We start from the raw sequence: 26,853 nt of genomic DNA on the forward strand, positions 1-26,853 counted from the left end.
AAGCATTGGATTTAGCTGAGAATGTTTTGCGGAGTTTGCATGTCACTCTCTTTGTACAGCAGAGTAACAGTATCTTGGTCACTGATTTTGCTTGTGGTACTGTCACAAACTTGCTTCTAAAGCTAAAGGCACATTTTTTCCTCCATTATTTTGCCAAGTGATAATAGCAGTAGTAATGAGATTTGGGGTCTCATTTGCCCTTTGCTGAACTGAAAACTGCTAACTGCTCCTTCAATGTCCTACAGCCTGCAAATAATGACAGAACCAATACATGAGTCATCATCTAATTTTTCTCTCATGATAGATGCCAGGTATTGGTCCTGGATGTAGTCATTTAGTAGGAATGGGACTACATTAATGGACACCTCTTTTTTAATGATTTCCTTGCATTTTTTTTGTTAGGAATCCTGGTTGTGCTAATTTAGAAAAAAATCTTTGTTGAATTCCCTGTATTTTCTGGTAGCAGATTGTGGTCAACTATGTATACCTGTCTGGACACACCCCTCTGCTGACTGCTCCTGTGGCTCCTCCCACAAACCCCTGTATAAAGACGATTGGGGCACTGCTCCTCCCTCAGTCTCCGAGATGTCGTGGTCCCTTTTGCTGCTAATCGTAGCCTATCGTTCACTTCCTATCTCCGAGAGTTATTGATGGGGCATCACAGATAGAGATTTTGTATTTCAGGGGGTATTTAACTCATTATATTATACCCCTTTGTTACAATGACTAACGTATTGGTAGCAATTTTGCTATACTGTATTAGTAAACTGGCTAAAAACAGAACATTGGCTAGGATTCCAACTGGCCAAATTTCCACCCAAGTACTCTTCAGAGTTTTTACAGGAATTCAGCTCTAGAAATGATAAAGGCAAGGAATGTTAGCATTCAGATTACATCTATGAAGGAAGAAGGAGTTAAAGTTACAGGTTGATAGTCCTATATCATAGCTGGAGAATATCTGAGATATAATAAGCTTTAAGGGAGTATAGAGGCAGGGATGTGGAAGGACCATATACCAGCTATTATACTCTCTACAAACCATTTTATCCTGATCTTCAGACGTCTGCCCAGTCACTGTTTGACCTGGCTATTTCTAGAATTCTGTGTTTTATTTCAGACTTCCAGTGTTCACAGTATTTTAATTTTTGTTTATATGTAGAAGAGCAAATTGAAAGCTACAGATGACAGACCAGTTGCTGAAAAAAATACATTTCATGAAAGCATTACAGTTATAAAATACAATATTTTGCCCAAGTGTTGATTAAAATAGTACATGGTAAAGGGAAATTAAGATTTTTAAAGGAGCTATTTTTGAGGTATGACAGTATTTGCTTTTATTGCCCTATTGATTTTTAGAGTCTGAAGCCAAATTCAACCTCACGATTAGGGTTCTAATTTGGCAATTGTCCTTTTGATCTTAGTGTCAAAAAGCCATGTTGCTTTCTTAAAGATATGAATGCTGTATAATGTATATTTTAATAAATTGGATACATCATATTTTCTCATGCTTAAAAAAATAAGGATTAGTCAGGCTTTGTAATATATTGCATATCTCACATCATACTAAACTGCAATTTTCTTTGGCTTCAGGTATTTCCACCTTTTAGACTAATCCCACGGAGGATGACATTGATCATTGGTGGTATGATACAGGTTAGCAGAACCGATCAGATTGCTTATTTATTGCACAAATGCAGAAGTTATCTATGACATGAAACTAAATGTTTTTAAATAATAGCATAATATTGTAGCATGCAAAGAACTGAGAGCCAACGTAGATTCAGAATAGTTGAGAATCTTAATGTGTGGATCTGTAGTGCTTGGAATTTTCATGATTAACTAGCTCCGTGATTTCCCAGTCATTCTCATCACTTCAGTTCTGGGTGAGAATCCAAAAGTTTCCTAACAGATATCAAATATAACAGAATTCAGGGAAGCCTATAAACTGGACACTTCACCATTACTGCAAGGTAAGAGTTGACAAATTATCAGTGAGGCATATTGATGTCTTTGAGAGTTTAGATATTGATCTTTTTGCAACATTGCCTCTGTTACTTACTAAGATTTTGCAGCTGGGTTGAGGAAGATAACAGCTAACTAAGAAATAGCTGCTCCAGCAACCATCAGCACTTGTCATGGGGCAGGTGATGTACATAGATCCCTTGCAGTCCTTCACTTATGCTTGTTCCTTTGGCAAGGTGTTCATGTGACAATGTCATGCTCTAAGCATTTTGTCGAGAGAAATTATCAAACAAGAAATTGGCCTTTTGCAATCCTGTTTGAGAATCACAGTTCGTCAAAGTGGTATGCCACTTCTTAACCTGGACAGAAGGTCATCCAGGAGGATGGGTCTCTCTCCTGCTTTGAGGTGAGGACAAGGATTTTTTTCCATGGTTGAAGTAATAGTCATCTTTGGGCTCATCCAAAGCTTCCAAGGCTTGGATGTAAACTGCAAAAAATTGCAGAGATGTGAATGCAGCCTAGCCTCTTTTCCATTGATTCTGTCTATACTTCTCAATGCCTCAGGAAAGCAACTAATATAATCCAGGACCCTTCCACCCTGGCCATTACTCTTCTCCCTCCATCCCATCAGGCAAAAGATACAAAAGCTTAAGAACACATTTCACCAGGCTCATGGATGGCTCCTATCCCACTCTTATAAGGCTCTTGAATAGACACCTCGGATGATAAAGATGAATATAAATTCTTGATTACTCAATCTACCTCTTCATGGCCCTTCTACTTTAACTGTCTACCTGCGCTGCTCTTTCCCTATAACAGTTCTGTATTTTGTTTATTTTCTTTTGTTGTACTTGTATATGGAATGATCTGTCTGGATAATATGTAAACTAATACTTTTCATAGTATCTCTGTATATGCGACAATAATTAATTGTCAACCAATTACTAATACGCACAGAAGACCTAGCAAGTTGTTTCCATCTTAGAGTTAGCCAAAGCGTCTTAAAGCATTGGAGGCTTAATAGACTGCAGATGCTGGAATCTGGAGAGAAAATTTTTAAAAAAACAACGAACCGATGGAGAAACTCAGCAGGTCAAGCTGCAGAGAATTAGTACACATTTGAGGTTGAGTTTGTATAACAGAGTAATAATCAAGAATGAGATGTGGGAAGAATTGTGCTGCCTCGAGTAAGCTTGAAGCTGATGTACAGCCAACAGGATTTGAAGGAAAGGGAAAGAAATACACAATGAGCAATAGGAAAGTTTGTTAGAAACTGGCTGCTTTATTTTTAAATTATAGTGGGACTCTCATTCGTATATCCAAAAGTGTATTGCATCAAAAAGAGTACTTTTCTAGTTAGTTACATGAAATTACTTTTGACAATTCTTTACAAGCACAATGCATTTGCTAATTTTGTTGCAATTAATTGCAGGTGATGCCTGAAGGTGGTCCACAACCACAGTCCAATATTTATTTCTCCATTAATAACAATACTATTGCTAAAGTAAATACATTAGGACAGCTTACTGCCTTGGCAGTAGGAACTGCAAAAGTGACTGGTATTGTCCAGGCTGTTGGTGATGACACAGGAAGAGTGGTTGTTTTCTCTCAGGTAATGCTATTTTTGCCTTTGAATTTGCTATAAAGCATGTGTCTACCCAAATACCCAGCGTTTAAAATATATATTGACTTGTGGTTAATATATATTATTTGTTTTATGCATTAGAGGCTCATTGCAATTTTTTTCCCAAATCAAAAACAAGTGAGTCACTTTAGATTTTCCAATTTTTTGTTACTGGAATGTTTGCATTCAATTTTACACAACACTATCATGAAAATTATCTTTTGTAAAATCATAATAATACAGGACACCAATCAGTCCAAAATGAGCCCATGCCTGTACTCTGGAGAGCAATCGTATCATTCCCATTCCCTAGCTGTTCCCCTGAACTCTGGCAAATTACTTTCCCCTCAAGAATTTGTATAGAAGTTTAGAAAGGTTATCTAAATTATGACTCTTAGGTTATATCCAGAATAAATACCACTTTTTAAAAAACTTAACTTCTTGTCATTTCTCTGCAGAAATTATACTCATCTCTCATAGTGAAATGCCATTTTTTTTCAATTTGATTTGTGTTTTGATGATCTGAAGAATGTGACTGACTCATTTCAAAAATAGGAAGCTGATTAAGTGGCTTAGAGCAAACCTTGCAGTAGATTGGCGCAGAAAGTGTATCCTAATTGACCTCTGTGTTTCAGCTACATTGATACTGTATAACAGATATTTTACTGTCCAAGGTTACCAATGCTTTCAAATGATAATTAATAAATAGGTGATTTTCAGTCATTAGAGATTTAGTATATTAACATTGCAAATACTGTGTCTAATTTGTAGCAGCGATCCACAGTAAAATAAAGAGAGTAACTGAAAGGTAAATTTCTTTAAATCTTCATTGTTTTTATCATGGAAATTGGAGACCTAACCATACATTAATTGTTTTTCAGCCCTTATGTAAGCATAAGATCTAGGACATGAAATTGAAATCTGGGAATATTCGCAAAGCAGCCAGGTCTAATATCAGGCTGTGCACAATGTAAATTTGATAATAGCAATGATGGCTCCAGCCAAGGCTCTTAACCTAAAGGCTAGACATTTGTTAAGCTGCTGGAAGAACAGCTATATTTTAAAGGTCATCAGTTGCCCACAGATTATTCTTAGTTTCCACTCTAAAAAAATTCCAAACCCCAGTCACAAATGAAATCATGCTGTACTGCACATATACAGCAATTTGTCACCCTTATGTATTTAGTAATGGCTATCTTCTGTTTTTCTGCCCTTTTGTGACTATACAATGCCACTACAATTCTGAGGAGAGGGATTGTCAATATGAACCAGAATGCTTATTTATTAAATAGTATGTGAACAATATTTTAAGTTGGTTTGGACATGCATATGCCTATGGAAATCTACATAGATTAACTAACAATTTACAACAGGCTGAATATGAAATTAAATTTTGTCAATAACTCAAATAATTTGTCAAATTTTTTTGGCAAAAAGGATGAAGTGTCTGTAGAAGTGATTCAGCTAAAGGGGATAAAAATCCATGCTCCAATAACTAGACTGCAGACTGGAACTCAGGTATAGAGTTTAATCTTCTCGTATACTTACAATTAAATAGCGTCAAAGAGCAATACTGCACAGTATCAGGCCCTTCGGCCCATCTAGTCCATGCCAAACTGTTATTCTGCCCAGATCCATTCAGCTATACTTGAATCATAGCCTTCCATGTCTTTGCATCCGATTGTATATCCAAACGTTTCTTAAATGTTGTAATTGAATCCTCATCCACTACTTCTGCAGGTTGCTTGTTCCACATTTACACCACTCAGCTTCCCCTTTAATATTTCATCTTTTACCCTTAACTTCTGACCTCCAGTTCTAAGCTCACCCAAACTTAGTGGAAATCCTGCTTATATTTATCCTATTGATATTCCTCGTAATATTGTATACCTCTTTCGAATCTCTCCTCATTCTCCCACACTCCAAAGAATAAAGTATTTGCCAGTTAAGATGGCGCTACTGAACGTGTGTGACAGCTTTCTGATAGTCAAATAATTAAGAAATCTGACTAAAAACATCACTGGAAATGGCGAGGTGAGTTTGAAGGATGAGCCAAGATGGTGTGTGGCAGAATCATTGTAGATGGAGTTCTGATCCCCGGACAGCTAGTCCAGGTGGGAGGTTGGATCACTCTGGGCAATGAAAGGAGAACTTGGGGGCCCAGACATAGGAGATTTGGTGCCCATGCAGCTGGCCCAGTGCAAGGTTGGATTGCTCAGGGTGCCAAGCTTATTTGAAGAGCTTGAGAGAGACTTTGAACTGGGTGGTGAAATCTAGACCCAGGGCGAGTTGCTGAGTGTCGTGGTCTAGGCCGAGCGAGCTTTATGCTGCAGCCTCGTGCAAGGTATGATACATTGTATAGACAATTTAAACACTGGCCCAGATCAGGGGCGAGAGCCTCTCTCCAGGGCGCCATAGTCTTTCTCTGTTCCATTGTTTGGTCAATTTAAAAGTCGGCCCAGGTGGATTGAAAAGACAAGGTGTCGGGATTCGGAGAGTCGATTTCACTAGTTCTTCGTAATGGTCACACCTCTCTCTCTATGGCATTGACTCTATGAAGATTTCCCTGACTGTTGTGCTCCATGCAAACTAATATGGTGAACTGATAAGCAAGGTTTTGGGCCTACTCCAGGCAGTTCAGATCTCAGGACTCCGTTTTTGGCTCAGATTGTTGTCTTGTTCATTTCAGTTGTTTGCATGATGTGTGTTTTTATTTCTCTTGTGTATTGGGTGTGGATCTTTTATTTTTATTTTTATTTTTTTCTTTAACTGGGTTCTTTTGGGTTTCTTGCTTTGTGGCCATCTGTGAGCAAACAAATCTCAAGGTTGTATAATTTATACATTCTTTTGATAATAAATGTACTTTGATTCTTTGAACCTATTCAACTTTTCCCTGTAACTCAGGTCCTCAGGATCCAGCAACAACCTTTGTAAATTTTCTCTATACTCTTTCAATCTCATAGGTATCTTTCCTGTAGTGAGGTTTCCAGAACTGCTTATTATTTTCCAAATATGGCCTCACCAATACCTTAAGAAAGTTCAACATAATTGTATTCAATAATACCTGTATTCAATAATATGATTTATGAATGTTAATGTACCAGAAACTCTCTCTTTATGACTATATTTATCTGTGACACCTCTTCACAAAGTGAATCTGTACACTTAGATCCCTTTGTTCCATTAAACTCCTCACTGCCAGTGTTCACTTTGCAAGTCCTACCCTGGTGTGTCCTCCCAATATCTGCTATATTCACATTATTCTATAACTTCTGAACAATCTCGAATAACTTGCCTGAATACTTTATTTCCATTGGGAATTTAGTACATGAATAACACACACCAATGTAAATCTACCATTAACTAACTTCACAATTATTGCTGAGGGGAGTTTGACCAGCATTGAGCTGGGCACAATCACTGCCCCTTATTACTTGCTCTAGTTGAGAAGCTATCAGTGGTCACTCTCCTATAGTTCTTGTACTCCTTGTGGACTGCAATTCCAAGAAAGAAAATAACTTACCGTGAAGTCTGTAATTTCATTTGGGAACATGGTGACATAAGCAATTCATCTGCTGGCAGAGACAGAGGGAAAAGTTATAGTATTCCAAACAAAATAACTTGTTGTTAGTAATATCTTTGTTCACATTCATTTTTTAAAAATATGCTCAAAACAAAATTAATTATTTCTCAATGCAAAAGTACATAATACAACACAATTGCCCTGGAAATTCACACTGCAACCATTGAAATAAATGGAATTAACTTCACAGGTAGAGTACAACCCACTAATATTGTTCTATAATTTATTGATAACAGCCCAGGATAAATTTCTAGTTAATATTTTTTGCATTGTGAATCACAGCATTTTACAAGAAAGGAAGAGGCTAGTTCTCTGAAATATTTAATCCTGCCCCCTTTGTTTATTTCTCACATATGATCTTTGGCATTATCTGTGCTATGAAGATGTTATAAAATCTGCTTCCAGAGCATTTTAATATTTCAGTCTGTTTTTAAATAAATGTCTGTTTTTAAACTTCCCCTTGGTTCATTTGTTGATGATCTTAAGCTTATGCCCTCTCAACATCAATAATAAAGGTAGATTTTACATATTTTCATGATTTTGAACTTCTTAGGGATTTTCCTTTAACCTTCTCTATTCTCAGGACAAGATCTTCCATTCATATCTCCTATCATTTCAGTTAATCTTTTCTGTGCTCTCTCAACAGCTAAGATACTTTTCCTAAATTAAGGTATCCAAAACCCTTTATATCTGTGTTGCTGTCTTGTTTTTATCAACCTGCCTTTCTACTTTTAAAGATTTGTTTACCTGAACCTCCCAAACTCCATGCTGTTCCTTTTACATTTTTCTGTAAAAAATGGTATTCTTCCTCTCAAAATACCATGCTTCTCTGCTTTAATCTGCATCAGATATCTGATACCTCAAACTGCTCGTATGTATCCATGTTTAATTAGTATTCACAGTTACTAGGACACTTCTTGTTTTTATATGATCTCCATCATTCAACATTGTCTTTGAAAGGTGGAGCCATATTAAAACTTCAAATTACAGCCTCAACAGAAGACGTAGTTCTGTCACCCATTGGGTGCACAGGGTTGGCAAGGAAAGACTTTTGAATCTTGACCAAGTAAGGTCAAGCAAGTGAGCATTATGAGCACTGGGCTGGATGACTTTGAGATAATGGGAAGTTAGAGAACATTTAGATTTTTATCAAATTTCTCATATCTTTGGAACATAAATTTCAATTCAATAAAGACAAATGAGATCTTTTGACATTTAGCTTTCAGAATTGTTTAAGTTAGAAAAGTGTGCTACAAGATACTTTGTTACATTTCACAATATTTTATCTATAATGGTATTGAATTACAATTTAAAGGTTGCATATAGAAAATAAATAAATTTACACAGGTTTGAGAAATGCTACTGGCTTCAGGTAGTGAATGTGTATTGAATCCAAATAACCAGCTTGTTGAATTCATATAATAAAATTATTTTGAGGACAGCAAGAAGCGTATACACTTATAACTGTTGTATGTTCTTTATACATTATTCATCAGCATCCTAATTTCTGTATATCTATATGCAAAGAGATGGGTAAGGGAATTGCCTTGAAAAACTGGGTAGAAACGTCCTCTTGAGGTTCTCTAGCATCACGCATTTCAACCCTATTTATAACAAGGAAATTTGGGTCCCTTATAATGGTAAATAATGAAGTGTCAGCATGGATTGGAAATTGGCTGAGCGAGGAAAACAGAGTTGACATAAGTAAGTCTTTCGCATCAGTGAGTTTCCAAGGGGTCAGTTCTTGGACCTCGATAATTCACTCTTAATCTAATTTAATAATCTGGAAAAGGGGCCAGAATGTAAGGTACCCAATTTGCCAATGACACAACAGTAGGTGGAAGGGTGATTTATGATGTGAGTGAGGAAACACTGCAGTGGGTAAAAATTGGCAAATGGAGTTTAATGTGGAAAAATAAGTCAGGCACTTTTGAGTCAAAGGAAAGATTGTTATCTAAATAGGAAAGGACTGCAAATGAATGAATTTTGCAGTGATCTAGGAATTCTTTTGCCTGAATCACAAAAAAGCAAGGCAAGTGCAGCAAGTAATCCAGAGGGTAAATGGCATATTGGATTTATGGCAGAGTAGTTGGATTTTAGCAATATGGAAGTTTTATTTTAACTGTATATGAGCAAGGCTGGAATACTGTGGACAGTTTAGATCCTATTACATAAGGAAGGATACAGTAGCATTAGAGGCAGTCCAAAACATATTTATTAGCCTGAGATGGGAGGACCAAACTGTCAGAAGTGACTTAACTGGTTGAATTTGTCTTTGGAGTTTAGAAGAATAAGGAGTGATCTTATTGAAACACATAAGATGCTCAGGGAGCATGACAAAGTTGCTATCAAGAGGTTCTCTCTAAGGATTTAGTTTCAAGATAAGGGGCTGATAATTTAAAATGAAGATACTTCGAAATTTATTTTTGAAGAGAGTGGTGAATCTTGAGACCTCCGCCCCAAAGAGTTCTGCATGTTTTTTTAGAAGTATTTAAAATGAAGGTAGATATAATTTGAAATATTTGGGAATTGAAGATTGGGGAGCTGAGGCTCTATTGATACTTAATGGCAGGGCAGTGTGGAAGCCTACTCCGACTCCTATTTTCCAGTGTTCTTATGCTATTGAGTTCCAGTTCACTAACACAACTTGTATCAATAATATGAACTGATAGATTATAAAAAGATTTTTTAGTATCAGAATAATTCATGGTGAAATGGAATGCTAAATATTTATATTCCATATAATGTTGGAATTAGTTCTATCTGTTTTGCAATAGTCAATAAAATCTTCAAAATAGATGACTTCTGCATTATTTTTTAAATTATATTTTGCTACGTGTATTTGTCCTTTAAAACTATAAACACTTAGCTGTACTGCAAAATCAGTTCTATATTGAATAAAAGTCTAAGCTCTGTTTCTAAACATAAGGATACAGAGCCATAAAATATGACACATTTTAACTCTTCAGGTACCAGTGCATGTGACAGGAACCACAAGTTGTCAGACTCCATTTACCTTTAGTAATGGAATACCTGGTCTGACATTTCATTGGACAACAACAAAACGGGAGGTTATTGAGCTTGTCACCAGACACTCAGAGGTAATTTGTCATTTCTCTCAAATATTCATACTCTAATATTCAATCAAGTGCATGACGTTAGTTTGATATTTAGAAACAAAATCTTAACATCCATTCTTTAAACACTTCAAATAGCTATATTCTCCAATTTTAAAATACTATTTCCACAGGTTTTTTTTATTGTAAGGTAACAGGATATTTAAGAAACCTTAGTTTCTTAAGCAGAATTAGAGAATATATGTTACATTCATTTTCAAAAGAAATGGAGATCTTAAAGTTTTTGGTTTATTCTCTGTCAAGGGTGATATTTTTTTCTTGTATTTTCTACCTCATTTATAAATGTATTTAATTTCCTTCCTAGGTATGTGTAGGAGTTTATGCAAATATTCCCCTGTTGGAGAGATATCGTGACCTTAGATGTTTTTTGAAAGGAAAGTTTTATAGGCAAATAAATCAATGTCTTATAAAAAAATTTTTTTTTAATTTTTCTGACTTCTGTGTCTGTTCTGATGTCAATTCAATTAGATCCCAACCATTCAGAAACATAGATGTCATTGGGCAGGTTGAGCAATGATGTTCAATAACTCTCACATATGCAAAACAGAAAGGAAAAGAAGCACAACTTTTAATAATGTTTTATATACTTTCCCATGCACCAAAATAAATATTACATTCAAATTAAGGCTAAAATACAAATATTTAAATATACCTTTTATCTTTTAAAATTTTTAAGCAATTACAATCTATGTACATAAACACAAGAAATTCTGCTGATGCTGAATATCCAAAGCAGCACACATGTACATAAAATTAGTTAGTAAAAAAGGAAATTACTCTTCCTTTTAAATACTCGGTTACACTTTATGCAATATATGTAATATTTCCAAAGTATTTTACAGTAAAACTTGTTTGTACGTACATCACTTCAGTGATTCCTTTATTAAATTGGGAACGCCTACAAAGAAAAGCCTGCCTTGAAAAGGATGCTGAACCATTAATAAAAACTTTAGTACTTCCATATTGAAGTATGTATGCATGGAAATCCTGCAATTTGTGACAGTTTCGTGGCATAACATCAATAAATGCTAACAGTTTTATAGTCGTAAATATTGTAAAACTCATTCTGTTTTGAAATAACCATCCTGAGGAAATGAAAATTCCTGTAATTCATTATTTTCTTTCTAATTGTTGTGACTGTGATTGAGTCACTGGAGTCCAAAGCTGATAGATGCAAATAGTCTTTATTCAACACAATCAGGCCTTCTGGATCTACTTCTCCTCTCCCCCATTCCATAACTCCTGAAAGATTAAAAAAATACCTCCCATTTGCATGCTTGGACTAACCAATTACTATTCAGACCAGAAAAACCCAACCACTTCTCTTTGATCATCAGCAGTGCCCATGACAAAATGGCAGGCTGATGGAAAGTAGCCAATTGGTAGTAAATTTAAATAGAAGTGAACAAATTTTAAAACACCAAGGTAACATCTAAATCGTAATGTTGCTTGTCTTATGCTTATTCCATAGATTTCTTTAGAGCTTTCTGCAGAACATAATTTTGCCATGTTATTATATAGCCGAGCACAAGGGAAAACAGGTTTGAAAGTCACTGTGAAGGCACAGGATCCATCTGCTGGACAGTTTGAAGGACATGCTGACAGTTTTTCTGATGAGTTACAGATAATGGTATTTGTGTACTTTTTTGTTACATTCCAATTTAGTAATAATTCAAGTCAATTTAGAATCAGTTCTCAAGTAAATAATCCATTTTTCACATACTGATTTCAAATAGTCTGGAGGATATGAGATTGACTTTAATAGCGCCAGGTTTTAACATCTCTGGTGACCATTAGAATTGCAACAAGAAGAAGACGAGAAGGCATAAAAATCTGGTTGATTTTGAACTATTTACATAGTGCAATGGACAGAAGCCTGTGATGTTATTTTTATGTTATACTGTAGATTTGGTAAATTTGAAGTACGTACATAAACCTGAATGAAATTTGTTCTCCAATACAACTTTAAAATGTTATGTGACAAAAATTGTTAATTTTTGGCAAATTATGCTATAACTGAAATTGCATTGCCTGTACATCTCAATTATTAGCAGAATCTAGCATGTTATATGATCCATACTTTCTTCACTAAAATGTAAATATAGTCATGGTAAATTATTTATTATGGAGTATGATTTATTTAATTTTCATCTGATTCAATCCAGGTAGTTATTTTCTACAAGTAAAAATAATTGGAAATAATCTTTATAAAAGCTGACAAATAACTGCAAACTTACCTGTGCTTTTTTCAAGTGTGTGACATAGTACTGTATAAGCACATGGATTCATGAGGGCATTTTGATAAATATATTCTCCTTTACTGTAGGTGTTTGAAATACTACAACTTTTGCCTCTCTCTCTGCCAGCAGAGGAAATACTCATGTCACCAAATTCCCAACTGAAGTTACAGACTTCTCGGTGAGTTAGATTCTTTCTTAGAATCGCAGTTCACAGGGACTACAAGAATGGTAGAAGAGTAACCACCGCTAGCTTCTCAACCAGGACAAGTAGTAATGGACAGTAACTGTGCTCATGACAATGCTGGTCAAACTCTCCTCAGCAACAAGTTAGAAGTTAGTGGTAGACTTAGATTGGTGAATGCAATTCCTGTGCTAAATTGTCACTGGAAAAAAGGTGTAAAGCCCTTTTGTTAAGGATTATTCAGGAGTTATGGAATTACATGAATATAGCAGATACAAGGAAGACAAACCAGGTTATCACTTGCAGAGTGAACAGTAGCACACTAAAGAGTGCAGTAGAACAAAGGGATCTGGGAATACAGGTTCATACTGTAATTCCATGGAAGTGGCATCACAGGTAGATAGAGTCACAAGAGAGAATTCAGCATATTAGCACTCATAAATCAGAGTACTGAGTACAGGAGTTGGAATGTTATGTTAAATTTGTTTAAAACCTTGGTGAAGCCAAATTTGGAATATTATGAGCAATTCTAGTCACTTATCTACAGGAAAGATATAAGTAAGATTGAAAGAGTATAGAGAAAATTTAGAAGGATGTTGCCAGATGGTGAAGACTTGAGTTGCAGGGAAAAATTGAATGGGTTAGGACTTTATTCCCTGGAGCATAGGAGAATGAGGGGTGATAAGATAGAAGTATACAAAATTATGAGGGGTATAAATGCAAGCAGGCATTTTCCACTGAAATTGGGTAAGACTAAAATTAGAGGTCAGAGGTTAAGAGTGGAGGGTAAAATATTTAAGGGGAAGAGAGTGGTGAAAGTGTGGAATGAGCTGCTAGCAGAAGTGAGGGATTCAACTTATATTTTTAAAATTTAAGAGAAATTTAGAGAGGTACATGGATGGGAGGGATACAGAGGGCTGTGGTCCAGATGCAGGTTGATAGGATGAGGCAGATTAATAGTTTGCTGTGGACTAAATTGTCTGAAGGGCCTGTTTCTGTGCTGTAATATTCTATGAAACTACAGATGGTAGACAATAGGTGAATGTTCATGTTAATCAGTGATTATTGAACAGTTCAGAATGAGATTAGGGAAGTCATCAAGAGACCACTTCCTATCACAAACAAGAGAAAATGTGCAGATGCTGGAAATCTAAGCAACACACACAAAATGCTAGAGGAACTCAGCAGGGCAGTCAGCATTTATGGAAAAGAGTAAATGGTTGGCAATTTGGTCCATATCTCGGCCCGAAACATCATCTTTTCATCTTTTCCATAGATGTTGCCTGGCCTGCTGAGTTCCTCCAACATTTTGTGTGTGTGTTGACCATTTCCTTTATTAATGCATTGTTAAATGCATATCCCCACCCCTTATTGCCAATTCAGGACAGGTTTCTGAACATGTCACTTAACATTCTGGCCAGTTAAACATTCATGGATCCGTCCCTCAGCACCGTAACAAAAGGAATGTATTTTGGATGTCTGGAGTTTGTACTCAGAGGGTTTCAAAATGGACACTAGTAGTGAATTTTCAAATGAAAATTCTGCTATTTAGGATGTGCAACCATTGTAAGTATGTAATTCTGCAAATTTACCTGACTATATTCAAGATATTTAAATGTTTAAATAAATAAACAAACATTAGCATTGCTGATTATAGCTATCAAAACTGTAATTAAATTGTTTATTGTTGTCTTTATGTTTAAAAGGTACAAACAATCATGTTATGTCAGGAGGGTGAGATTCTCTCAGACGCTGTTAGACATTTTGGACTCTCTCCTGAAGATTTACTGTGTTAATAAGGACTTGTATTTCCCAGTTACAGCTTCTCTATTCAGTTTTAGTCAGTCACAACACAAATGTGGCCATCATAGAAATAGAACATTCCACTTCAAACACCAATATCAACATTCCAGACAGATTGGGATAACAAGAAGAAGATGTAAGGTGCTACCTGCTAAATCCAATAACGTACACTATTTATAACCTGAACATAATATTAATTTTCTCTATTCCTCCTATTTAGTGTTTAATTAGTAGTAACTTCCCATTCAAAGCTAACTTACAAATATCCCAAGATTAATTCAGCCATGCATTCAGCAAACATTGAAAGTTTTCATCTGAATAGTCTAGGCTGATTGAGCTTAGTTTTCAGAATTGAAGGCCAGCAGATATTGTGCTGCTCTAATCTGTTCCTAAGAAAATGATAAGTATCAGAAATTCTGAGAATTGCTGTTTTTCTCCTTGACAAATTGTTTTTATAGTGATATGATTTAAAGTATGACACAGAAGCAAGAACTTCTAATACTTTCTTTTTGGAATGACCAGGGATGGTAAGGCTCTTGTCAGTTATGAAGTACGGAAATGTCCAAATAATAAGTCTGTGATTACGGAGGATGGACATGGACTTTTGATCTCTGGACACAGAACTGGTTCTTCTGCAGTTACAATAACATCACGCGAATACTTTGGATTGAACCAAACTATTTTAACTGGAGTGAGGGTAAGTACTTTTTTTTTTCATTTGCAGTGCATTAAAGTCTAACACAAAGCAGATCCCTAGTTTCTGTAGAGAAATTATAATCAGAATAAGTGATACATTTGATGGGACCCAAAAATGCAATGTAATAATGTAGCAGCGTAGAAAATGCTCAAGGAACTCAAAGGGTCAGGCAGCTTCTGTGCAGAGAAATGGACAGTCAACGTTTTGGGCCAAGGTCCAGATGAAGGATCTTGCAGCATTTTGTGTGTTGCTCCTGAGTCCAACATCAGCAGTCCCTTGTGCCTCCAGTTTGATACAGTTCATGGTAATGTCCTGATCATAATATTGCTGTGATGTAAATACACAAAATGGAGGAGGGTAAGTGCCATCTAACACAGATAAGTAAAAGTTAGTTAAATGATCTTTAAGGTGCTGTAATGCAATTCAGAGTGAGTAATTTCAAAGAAAATTATTACCAGCAGTCGAGAGCAAGGTTCATCTTTGGGAGCTTGCTAATTTACTCTTGAAGACATGTTAAGGCTTAGTTCTATCAAAAGCAAGTAAAAGATGGTTGAAGTAAAGTGTTTCATTAAAAAGGCTTTTAAAAGACTGAGCTGCCCTGTCTTTGCAGAGAATTGTGAAGCCGTTCGAAATGGCACCAGTAAGCCATGTTTCCATGAAACAGAGTACATACCATTCCTTGATGTCCCTCTGGTATAGTAATCTTGCTCTGAGATCTTCAGTTTTATTTTCCAGAGACTGTAGATTCACCGGGAGGAGAGTCCGGGATGAAAGTCTAAAGCTGTTGTGTTTCAATCATACCTGCAGACTTGCTCGGCTTCCACGCTTATGTTTTCTTAAAGGGGAACTGCTGTCATGATCTGAGTCTGCAGTCCAGCATCTGCTGATTTTGAATATTGATAGTTCATTTAAAAGTCTTAAAACAATGCTGCTTACTGAAGTACCAATGACTGTGACTGTGGATTTCAACTGTAGTAGTTTTAAACAGGAATATTTGATTATGAGAGGTGCTACACACAAAGCATCGCCACTTATTAGTACCATCTTAACATTGAGGTTGTGGCTCTGACTTAGTTGTTATTTAGGGCTATAGGGATTGTTTTTGGGATAATGCAAGGTATTAGGGATCTGGTTAGGATTTAGAGAAGGGATAAAAGGGAGTTGGAGGTCAGGAGCAGTAAATAAAGAGTCAAGGGTAGGAGCCAGTGTTCAGAGTTTGAGTCAGAGAACTCAGGTTGAAGGCCAGAGGTCTTAGATGCCAGTTCAGTGGGTACTGAAGACATAGATCAGCATTTCCTAGGTTAGCGAGCCCCTGGTCAGAGGTCCCTCCAGGAACGGATAGCTGACAGGCAGGAAACAAGGAGCAAGAATAAAATGGGACTTTTCTGTTTGGCTGCCAGAGACTAGTGGTGTTCCTCATGGGTTGGAGTTAGGACAGCTTCTTTTCACATCATACATCAATGATTTGGCTGATGGAATTGATGGTTTTGTGCCCAAGTTTGTGGACTTGATAGATAGAGAGGCAGGTAGTGTTAAGGAAGCAGAAGTACTTGGATAGATTAGAAGAATGGACAAAGAAGTGGCAGATGGAATATAGTGTGGGAAGTGTGCGGTCATGTACTTTGGTGGAAGGATTAAAAGCATAGACTAATTTCTAAATGGGGAGAAAATTCTGAAATCAGAAGTGAAAAGGGACTTGGAAGGCCTCATACAGGTTCCCTAAAGGTTAACTTACAAGTTGAGTTGATGGTAGAGAAGGCAAATACAATGTTAGCATTCATTTCAAGAGGACTAGAATATAAGAGAAAGAATGTAATGCTGAGGTTTTATAAGACATTGGTCAGGCCGCATTTGGAGTATTGTGAGCAGTTGTGGACCCCATAACTAAGAAAAGATGTATAATAAATACTGGCATTAGAGTGGGTCCAGAGAAGGTTCACGAGAATGATTCTGGGAAATGAAAGGTTTAACATATGAGGAATGTTTGTTGACTCTGGGCCTGTACTCACTGGGGATCTTACTGAAATATATTGAATATTGAAAGGCCGAGATAGAGTGGATGTGGAGAGGATGTTTTCTATAGTGGGTGAGTCTAGAACCAGAGGGTGTAGCCTCAAAATACACTGACATTCCTTTAGAACAGAAATGAGGAGGACTTTCTTTAGCCAGAGAGTCGTGAATCTGTAGAATTCATTGCTACATATGGCTGTGGAGACCAAATCATTGGGTATATTTAAAATGGAGGTTGATAGGTTCCTGATTAGTAAGGGCATCAAAGGTCACTGGGGGAAGGCAGGAGACTCGGGTTGAAAGAGAAAATAAATCATGCATGATGGAATCGCATATAAGATTCAATGGGCTGAATGGACTATTTTGGCTTCTATGATTTATGTGTAGTAGTGTGTAGGCCTCCGTTAGTCTCAGTAGACCATGGATTTGCACCTTGGAAAGCTTCCAGGGCGCAAGCCCGGGCAAGGTTTTTTTTTTAGTGGAAGACCGGCAGTTGCCCAAGCTGCAAGTCTCCCCTCTCCACGCCACCAATGTTGTCCAAGGGAAGGGCCCATACAGCTTGGCACCAGTGTCATCGCAGAGCAATGTGTGATTAGGTGCCTTGCTCAAGGACACACATGCAAGCCTCAGCCAAGGCTTGAACTAGCAACCTTCAGATAACTAGATGAACGCCTTAACCACTTGGCCACACGCCAACCTATGACTTATGAGCACCTATCAAAAGTACACAGCTCGAGACCCTGGCTGCGCTCGGTCAGCTCCGAAACGAAATTTTAAAGGAATTCAAAACCGCTTTTAAACAGTTGGAGGTCAAGATTGATCAAATCAACAACAAGGTGGGCAAACATGCCCAACACTTATCTCGCATTGATTTGACTTCTGAAGATTTAGAAAGTCGTGTTCGATATTTGGAGACTCTGTTCCAGCTTGGAGGAAAAGTGTAACAAACTCCTTTTCAAAACGGTGGATCTCGAAAATCGCAGCAGACGCTGCAATCTTAGAATTCTTGGATTGCCAGAGGCCACCGAACAGGGATCAACAGTGAAGTTTTTCGCCAAGTTTCTCTGTGAGATATTTGGGGAAGATTTGCTTCCGAACCCGCCTGAGCTCGAACGGGCACACCGGGTCCATGTTCCCACCGGAATTCTGGGCAACCGCCCGCGACCAGTAATCTTGTGCTTCCATCAATACCAGGTAAAACACCATCTGATCATAGAGGCACGTCGCAGAGGTTCTTTTATTTTCCAGGATACAACCATTTGCTTTGTGGAAGATTTTGCAACCCAGACCTTAAAGGTGCGCGCTGAGTTTAAAGGCGCAATGAAAGTGCTTTTTGATGTTGGTTTTAAACCTTCGCTTCGTTCCCCTGCTGATCTACGAATCAAACTTAACACTGGGAAATACAAATGGTTTAAGTCAGCCAAGGAAGCTGAAGCATTTGTGGCAAGTCTTCCGGCTATCCAGTCATCTTCGGAACCCGATCAGACCTCCTAAAATGGTGGATAAGTACTTCTCGTAGTAAAATTACTTTTTCTGGACTCAGACTTTACTTGAATCATTCAGACATTATTCATCGAAACTCTAAGGGCTGTTGACAATCTCTCCCTGGATTTGGTGTGTGTGTAATCTATCTTTTATTGTTGTACAACTTTATCTACAGAGTTCTACAACTGACTTTAACTTGTTTTGGAGGTTTGAAGTCTTCAGTGAAGGCCTTCCTGTTTGTTGGTTCACAGTTTAATTGCCGATCTATTTTTCCTTCTTTTTATATTTATTTATTTTATTATACATTTTTCTTTTCTTCACCCCCTTTTTTCTAATTCCTGAATTTTTTTCTCTCTTCTCTGTAAATGGTTGATAAATACTCGTCTTGAATTTATAATTTTCCCCTTCCTCTCCTTTTTTTTATCCTTTTTTTTTCTTTCTCTTACTTTTTTCTTCTATAATTTTTTCGCTGGCAGGTTAGTTTTGGTCCTCTTCCGATTTTCTCTGTATTAAGTTTTATATTCCTGCAGAAGGTGTTCTAATCTGTAGTTATGTTTTTTAGTGCATAAACTAGTTACTATTTATTGTAGTATTTACACAGAACTGCTGTTAATGACACAGATCTGGAAGTTGTATTTGGGTTAATTTTTTTGGTAGAGCTAGCTACTTGTTTTGGTAGCCGTCTAGTTTTGGGTTGTGTGGGTGGGGTGAGTTTTCTAGTTCCAACATCACTCACTGTGTATATTATATCTCTTTATTGCTCAGGACATGTTTATGTTTTGATTTTACGAATCTATGTTTACATCTCTGCTCCCAGACTGCTATTGTACTGCTTGACTTTTTATATGCCTTCTGCCTTTTATGGATTAGTAATCGATAATGGCTAGTGCACTTAAATTTGTGAGCTGGAATGTAAAGGGATTGAATCACCCTGTTAAAAGGAGGAAGGTATTCTCACATATCAAACAACTCAAAGCTGACATTGCTTTCCTTCAAGAAACTCATATTCGTTGTTCTGATAACTCCCGGCTTTTGTCAAAGTGGGCAGGTCAGCATTTTCATTCATCCTTTACCGCTAAAGCTAGGGGAGTCTCCATTCTTATTAACTCAAATATTCCTTTTGAACATAATAAAATATCTGATATAAATGGCCGTTTTATTATTGTTTCTGGCAAACTATATAACACTAAAGTTGCACTAGCAAACCTGTATGCCCCCAACTTTGATGATGTCAATTTTTTTGAATGGTTTTTTTCCTCACTACCAGACTTAAACTCATACTCTCTTATATTGGGTGGTGACTTTAATTGTTGGTTAGATCCCAATTTGGATCGATCGTCCTCTGTTACTAGACCACCTACTAAATCTGCCTTAGCAATCCAATCGTTTCTCTCTAATTATGGTATCTCTGATATATGGCGTTTCCTCCATCCTACGGAGAGAGATTATTCTTTTTTCTCACATGTTCACCATACTTTCACTAGAATTGATTATTTCTTACTCGATAACCAACTTATTCCATTTGCCCACTCTTGTGACTATCAGAGTATACTGATCTCTGACCATGCCCCAATTACTCTCTCTCTGAATTTGCCTGGTCTCCCTCAGAGAAATAAACACTGGCGGTTTGATTCAACCTTACTATCGGATGATGATTTTTTAAAATTTATTAAGGATCAGATAACCTTTTATTTTAACACTAATACATCACCTGAAGTGCCATCCCAGATTGTCTGGGATGCCATGAAAGCATATCTGAGGGGGCAAATAATCTCTTACACAGCAAATCTCAACAGAAGATCCCGTGCAGATCAATTAGACCTCATTAACCAGATTAAAGAATTGGATCAAATATATGCCCAAACTAAGAACCCTGAATTATACAAGAAGCATTTTGAACTCCAAACTAAATTTAACCTTCTGTCCACTCAACCTGTCAAACGCCAACTTCTCGAAAGCAAGAGTCGCTTTTACATTCATGGGGATAAGTCTGGTAAATTCCTAGCCAATCAGCTGAGGCATTCCAAAGCCAAACAACATATTACAAAGATCCGGAAGGAGAACGGAAACTTTACATCGGATCATTTAGAAATTAATGACGCATTTAAAAATTTTCTCTCTCATCCATATGTACTGGTTCTGTCCTAGCTTGGAGAAATTCTGGAAAGATGTCTTCACTACGTTATTGTGTATTCTGAATCAGCACCTAGAACCAAACCCCTTAATTGCTCTGTTCGGTTTTTGGGGCGAGACAGATTTATGTCTGGGTCCGACCAAATGCCGAATATTATCCTTTGCCTCTCTCCTGGCTAGACGCTTGATCCTCCTCAGATGGAGAGATGCTGCCCCACCCACTCATGCTCAATGGCTTAATGACATCATGGCCTGTTTGGACCTCGAAAAAATTCATTATTCAGTTCTCAATTCAGATCTAAAGTTCCATAAGGTCTGGGGACCTTTTATCGAGTACTTTCATAACGTTCCTCTTGAATAGGGGTTTTTTTTTGGTCCCTTGCTTTCAGCTCCTTTTTTTTTCTGGTAGAAGGCATTATTATCCTCTGTTGCTGAGTGCATTCACAGTCTGGGAGCTTGGCTGTCCTGACTTATTCTCTCTATATTGTGTTGTGGTTGGTCTGGAGTTGCTGTTGTTTTTTCTTGTGTTGTGGGGCTTGGGGAGGACACTAAGCTTACTTGTCTTTAATTTAGGTGCTTTTTTTTTGCTAAATTCTCTTCCTTTGTAGCATATTGTTATTGTATGCTTAATTTTGCACTGTTTTAATGTTCCTCATTGGGATTTGGGGTTTTTAATTTGTAAAATGTTTTGAAAAACTAATAAAAAAAATTTTTTAAAAGTACACAGCTTGAAATGATGAAAATTTGCTGTATTTGTACTTAACAGATATTAATCCAGGTTAACAATAAATTATTTCTTTTGGCATGCAGTCAACATAGATGCTAATTGCTGTTTTCATATTAGGTGGCTCCAGTGGCATACCTCAGTATTGTTACCAGTCCTATGTTGTTCAAAGCCAAAAATGAAGAGCTGGCTGCATTTCCTCTTGGAATGACATTGACTTTTACTGTTAACTTTTATGATCTCAGTGGAGACCAATTTCATGCACACAACACAGAATTATATTTAGCTCTTAACAGGTGAGCAGTACTTAACCACTTTCACCTTTTGTCTAAGATAAGTGAGTGTTATCTCAAAGGAAAGATTAAAGGAATCTGTTATATGACAAAATTTATCTTTATTGCTTTATCTGATATAAAATTAAGATAGATTGCTTTATCTATGTATATACTGTATATTAAATGAATTTGATTAATTTTAATTTGTAGGATAAAATATTTTCAGAATGAGTAATTAATATTCATCGTTATTCCACCTTCTCCATACCATGTGCATATACTAGTATTTTCATTTTTAAATTAATGCTGGAACATGTAATAAAATCTACACTGGTGTCAATTTACACAGACTGTGCCTGATGGAAATTACAAGGTATTACAATATGTTACTAGGTTTATATCTAAATAATATTTTATTGTACTTGAAATTTATCATATGATAGATAGGAACATCCTTAATAAAGGGATTGCTATGATATTGAGAAAAACCATAAATGGTTCCATAGCCTGTTCTTCTTCTATATGAAAGCAGATATTATAATTTTTGACTTGACTCAAGTAATCATATGCGATTTCTTATCTCCAGTACACCGATTGCTTTTTGTCATTAGCATATCAGTTCTTGGACTTAAGTTTGAGAAGTAATGAAACTGTAAGATTCTAGCCTGTTGTTTACAAAAAAACGGAAGTACAGATTAAGAGAACACAAAGAAGAAAGATCTCCTTTAGCCTTTGGATTGCTTTTTCAGTATAAAATATAGCTGCCCTGCTTCAAGTGACAGCTGAAAGATTGCACTCTATTCTAAATAGCAGAACAGTCTTGCAAACCATGGCATTGTTCATTAAACTGCTTATATTACAAGGAAAAAGAATTCATATCCTGGATCTAATAGCAAACATAAATGCATTAAAGGACTTCAGTGTTTAATCTTGGAACTAAACACTATGAGTATTTAGTTGACAGTACTGTATCAACATAGAGTTTCCACCAAAGAAACTTTAACTGGTATCTCATGTCAATTTTTTTTAAGAGGGTATTAAACATCAGGGATCAGAATTGAATCCAGTCACTGGGACAATGAAGAAGCAGTATTAAGTGCTGCAATGTTATGATAGATCATAGTACTCAACCTGAGATCCACTGGGTACACAAGCCAAATGCCTACAAGACCTTCCCATGTGCAGTGCAATTTTAGTACTCTTCTAATGAACTATTAACAATCAAGGAGAAATCTCCAAACTTACAGATCTTGATGCACCAAGGCCACCATGAATAAGATCACTCCACCAACTCAGAAAGGGTTTACTCCATCTAGTAACTTTGATCATCCATCTTTATTTGGCATCTAATGCAGGGCATCAGAAAGGCTTGATGCCAATAACCACTGATAGTTTTTAATTGGATTCATAATTTTATATTACATTATGTATTCTTCCTATTTTGATATCAGTTTAATTTTTTATGAAAAACCACTATGCTGTTGGCCTCTAGTTCAATTTGAAAAATCAGTAAACTGTAAGTCATTAATTTTGAATTTGTCATTCTTTGGGTTCCTGAGAGCCAGCTAGGATTGTTTTATGACATCATTTCAGCATTATTGCCCCATTCATCAGCATTAGAACATTGATTTATTTATATCCATATTTTCACAGCTTTTGCATAATTTGTATAAAGCATCAGCAAATTCTAAGGATTTCTTAGGTGAATCTGTGATGAAACAGTTAATCAGACTAGGAGCCAATTTTTTCCAGCTATTTGAAGGGATGTAATGAAATGGTCACATGTACTTATGTTGTTATGTATCACTATCAATTTGTCTACATATTTTAGGTTTGCTACTTTCTATTAGAAGTTATATCCTGGCTTTTAAACTGCAGGAAAATAATGTAGCTGAAAATAGTAAATTGCTGGCAACAGCAAACTTTACAAGAAGCTGTATAATATAAAACTTTTTTAAAAAAAACTTATTTTCCAGTTTCTCTTAGTTAAGGGGTGATAAATTGTTAAAAATAGTGAAAATTGTGAAAAGGTAATTAAATGTGGGTTTTACTAACCTCATTAGTCCAATTAAAGTATAGCTTGTTAGCAAAGAACCTGACAATACTAACTGCGTATTGATTAAGTACATCTGGACTTGTTCTTACATAGAATTCTTATGTTTTGATATGACTGTGTAAATCAGATATTTCCAAAATTCACACAGTAAATCAAATGGTAGCTGCAGGAGTTCTTTTGGGAATCTGATTTGAATTAATTAATCAACCTGAATAATAACAAATCATTAAATTCCACAAGCAATGTATGTAATTTTAAATGTTATTTGATTAAATATAAACTTAATTATTCTCACATTTTTCTCCATATAATGCTTATTATTTTTAATTTTGTTTCATATTTTTAACTTTTCAATCCACTGTAAGTACTTTGAGCCTGCATCTTAATCTATGATAGGTGCTATATAAATAATGTTATTATTATTATGTAATGAATCTTTTAATATTTGACTTCAGTGTTTTAAGAAACATATTGCTATCAAATAAATATTTATTATCAATATAAAGACTTCCTCAAGCAAATCCTTATCAACCATTGTTTTGCTCAGAAGTTGGTGCATTGAGTTGTTGCTACATGTAGCAAAAACCATAGGTTTTCCCCATAAAAGGTGCAGATTTGTCCAAAAGTAGCTTAAAGACCTCTTGCTGTAGTTTCTACGCAGAACTAAGTAGAACCTTTGCTATTTTACAAGGTTCATGACCCAATTTAGTTTACCCACACACACTAGTGCACCAGGCCCACAAGTAAATCTATCCCTGATGATTCATATGTTAGTTATCACAGGCAGCAACACACATTTTGAGACCAATGACCAATAAAGATGCTCAGGAGTAGAGGAAAGAGCATTGCAGCTCCACTAATATGATTGAAAAGTACTAATTCATCATACAGATTTGTAAAGAGCAGACTTGCACTGTAGATGGGGTTATGAGATCCATTGAATTTGCCATTATTAGAAATTGGGAAGAGGTGGCTTCAGTGTTATCCATCTGCAGTTACAGTCCTATACCGTCCCAATGCACTAATGCAACAGTAAGCATAAACTGAGAGATGTAGCAAAGGTCTGGCAGCTTCGTGAGAAAATCCATGATTAATGTGAAAATTTGATGGAAAGAGTAATCCTCGCACAAGAGTTTGACATAAGATCTTGCCTGAGCTGATCACATACCTCTATCATGCCTGTCAGTAACAAATCGTGCATCTATGAAGAGTGCTCTAGAAAAGATGCAATGTTTCTGAAAACTATCTGTAAATTATATTTTCTGTGAAGGACAATTGTGTGCCTCAGAGTGAGGTTTCAAAGTTCAAGTTCAAATTAACTTTATTATCAGAATGATATGTGTTGTCATATACTACTTGGACATTCATTTTCTTGCAGACATATACAGGAAAAAAGAAACACAATAGAAGTTGAGGCCCTCCATTGATCAGAGGCAACCTTGAATGTTGCTTCCCAGCTATCTACATGATACGCAAGCCAGGGCAGAACAATCTGGAGAGCAAGCTGTTGCTCATGTTGCAGGCTTCACCTCTCCACACATCTGATGAATCCAAAGGAACGAAAGAGACCAATACAGTTTAGCACCAGCAGTGTCACCAGAGTTGCCATTCAGCACCAAACTCAATGTAGGACTTCCTTAGGGACTCCGGCTCCAGATTGTTCCCCTGGGGTTTACTCCTGAAGCCTTCCCCATGAGTGGGTACAGCCGCAATGCAGCCAAGATTTGAAATCAGAGTTTTCCTTTTCCTAGGTCAGCTGACAAGCCAAGCCCTCCCCGGCTATAACAACTTTAAGGAACCAAATACAATAGAGTTTTATGAAAATCTATACATGAAGACTGACAAACAAATAATATTGAAAAGAAGATGAACTGTGCAAATAAATAATACTGAGAACATGTAAAGAGTCCTTGAAAGTGGAACTGAGACTCAAGAATTAGTTCAGAGTAGTAAAAAAAGTTATGCATGCTAGATTAGGAGCCTCATAGTTGTAGAGTAATAACTGTTCCTGAACCTGATGTCATAGAGCCTGAGGCTTATTACCTCCAGCTCAAAGTTAGTAGCAAGAAGATGGCATGGCCTGGATGGTGGAGGCCTTTGATGATGGATGCTGCTCCATGAAAATGTAGTCACTGATGGGAAAAACTTTGCCATTTCTGTTGTCTTTTCCATTGCTGGACATTGGTGTTTCCATACCAGGGTGTGGAGTCATTAGGATACTCTCCACTGTGCATCAATAGAATTTTGTCGAAGTTTTTGGTGGCATGTCAAATCTACACAAATGTTCCAGCCAGTTGATTAACACAAGTCTTCAGTACTCAGCCAGGTACACTGTCTGAGCCAGATGCTTTTTGTGGATTCATACTCCTGAAGGATGCTCTCACATTAGCCTTAGAGAATGAGATCACAGGGTGTTGAGGGTTCATGAAGTATTCGGTCATAGCGAGCATAAAAATCATTCAGCTCATCTGGGAGCAAGATTTCATTGCCATTTTGTCCTGGCAAAGGGTCTCAACCAAAACATCAACTGTTTATTTTTTTCCATAGATGCTGCCTGACCTGCTGAATTCTTTCAGCATTTTATGTGTGTTATTCTGGATTTCCAGCATCCACAGAATCTTTTGTATTTATGATTTTCCATTTATGTCTCACGGTTTTGTCGGAAGTGATGGTATTCAAGCTTTGCCATAGTTGTTAAGCATCTCTCTGCATTTCTAGTTTAGTTCAGAATTGCCACTTTGCACGTGAGATAGCCTTCCGGAGGTCATACCTGGTCCTCTTCTACTTTCCTGGATTGTCTCTCCTAAATCCTAGATCACCAGTCTAGTCCTAAGCAGATTGTGAATCTCTTGGTTCATCTAGGGCTCCTGGTTGGGGAAGATTCTGAATGATTTTGTAATCACGAGTATCTCTCTGAAGCTACAGTTCACCATCTCAAAGCTG

The 26,853-nt window shown here is 36.7% G+C and overlaps 1 protein-coding gene across 1 annotated transcript in view; it reads left to right on the plus strand.

The window, feature by feature from the left end:
* The window catches only part of LOC132395212 (nuclear pore membrane glycoprotein 210-like), a 128,456-nt gene that overhangs the window by 84,883 nt on the left and 16,720 nt on the right, over positions 1-26,853 (plus strand). The window contains exons 24-31 of the mRNA XM_059971500.1: positions 1,591-1,653; positions 3,395-3,574; positions 5,024-5,104; positions 10,139-10,270; positions 11,778-11,936; positions 12,633-12,724; positions 15,053-15,227; positions 21,700-21,875. Of these exons, the coding sequence (XP_059827483.1) occupies positions 1,591-1,653; positions 3,395-3,574; positions 5,024-5,104; positions 10,139-10,270; positions 11,778-11,936; positions 12,633-12,724; positions 15,053-15,227; positions 21,700-21,875 (1,058 nt within the window). The remainder of the gene's footprint in view (positions 1-1,590; positions 1,654-3,394; positions 3,575-5,023; positions 5,105-10,138; positions 10,271-11,777; positions 11,937-12,632; positions 12,725-15,052; positions 15,228-21,699; positions 21,876-26,853) is intronic.

This window comes from Hypanus sabinus, chromosome 6 (genome assembly GCF_030144855.1).
Source record: "Hypanus sabinus isolate sHypSab1 chromosome 6, sHypSab1.hap1, whole genome shotgun sequence".
Lineage (NCBI taxonomy): Eukaryota > Metazoa > Chordata > Chondrichthyes > Myliobatiformes > Dasyatidae > Hypanus > Hypanus sabinus.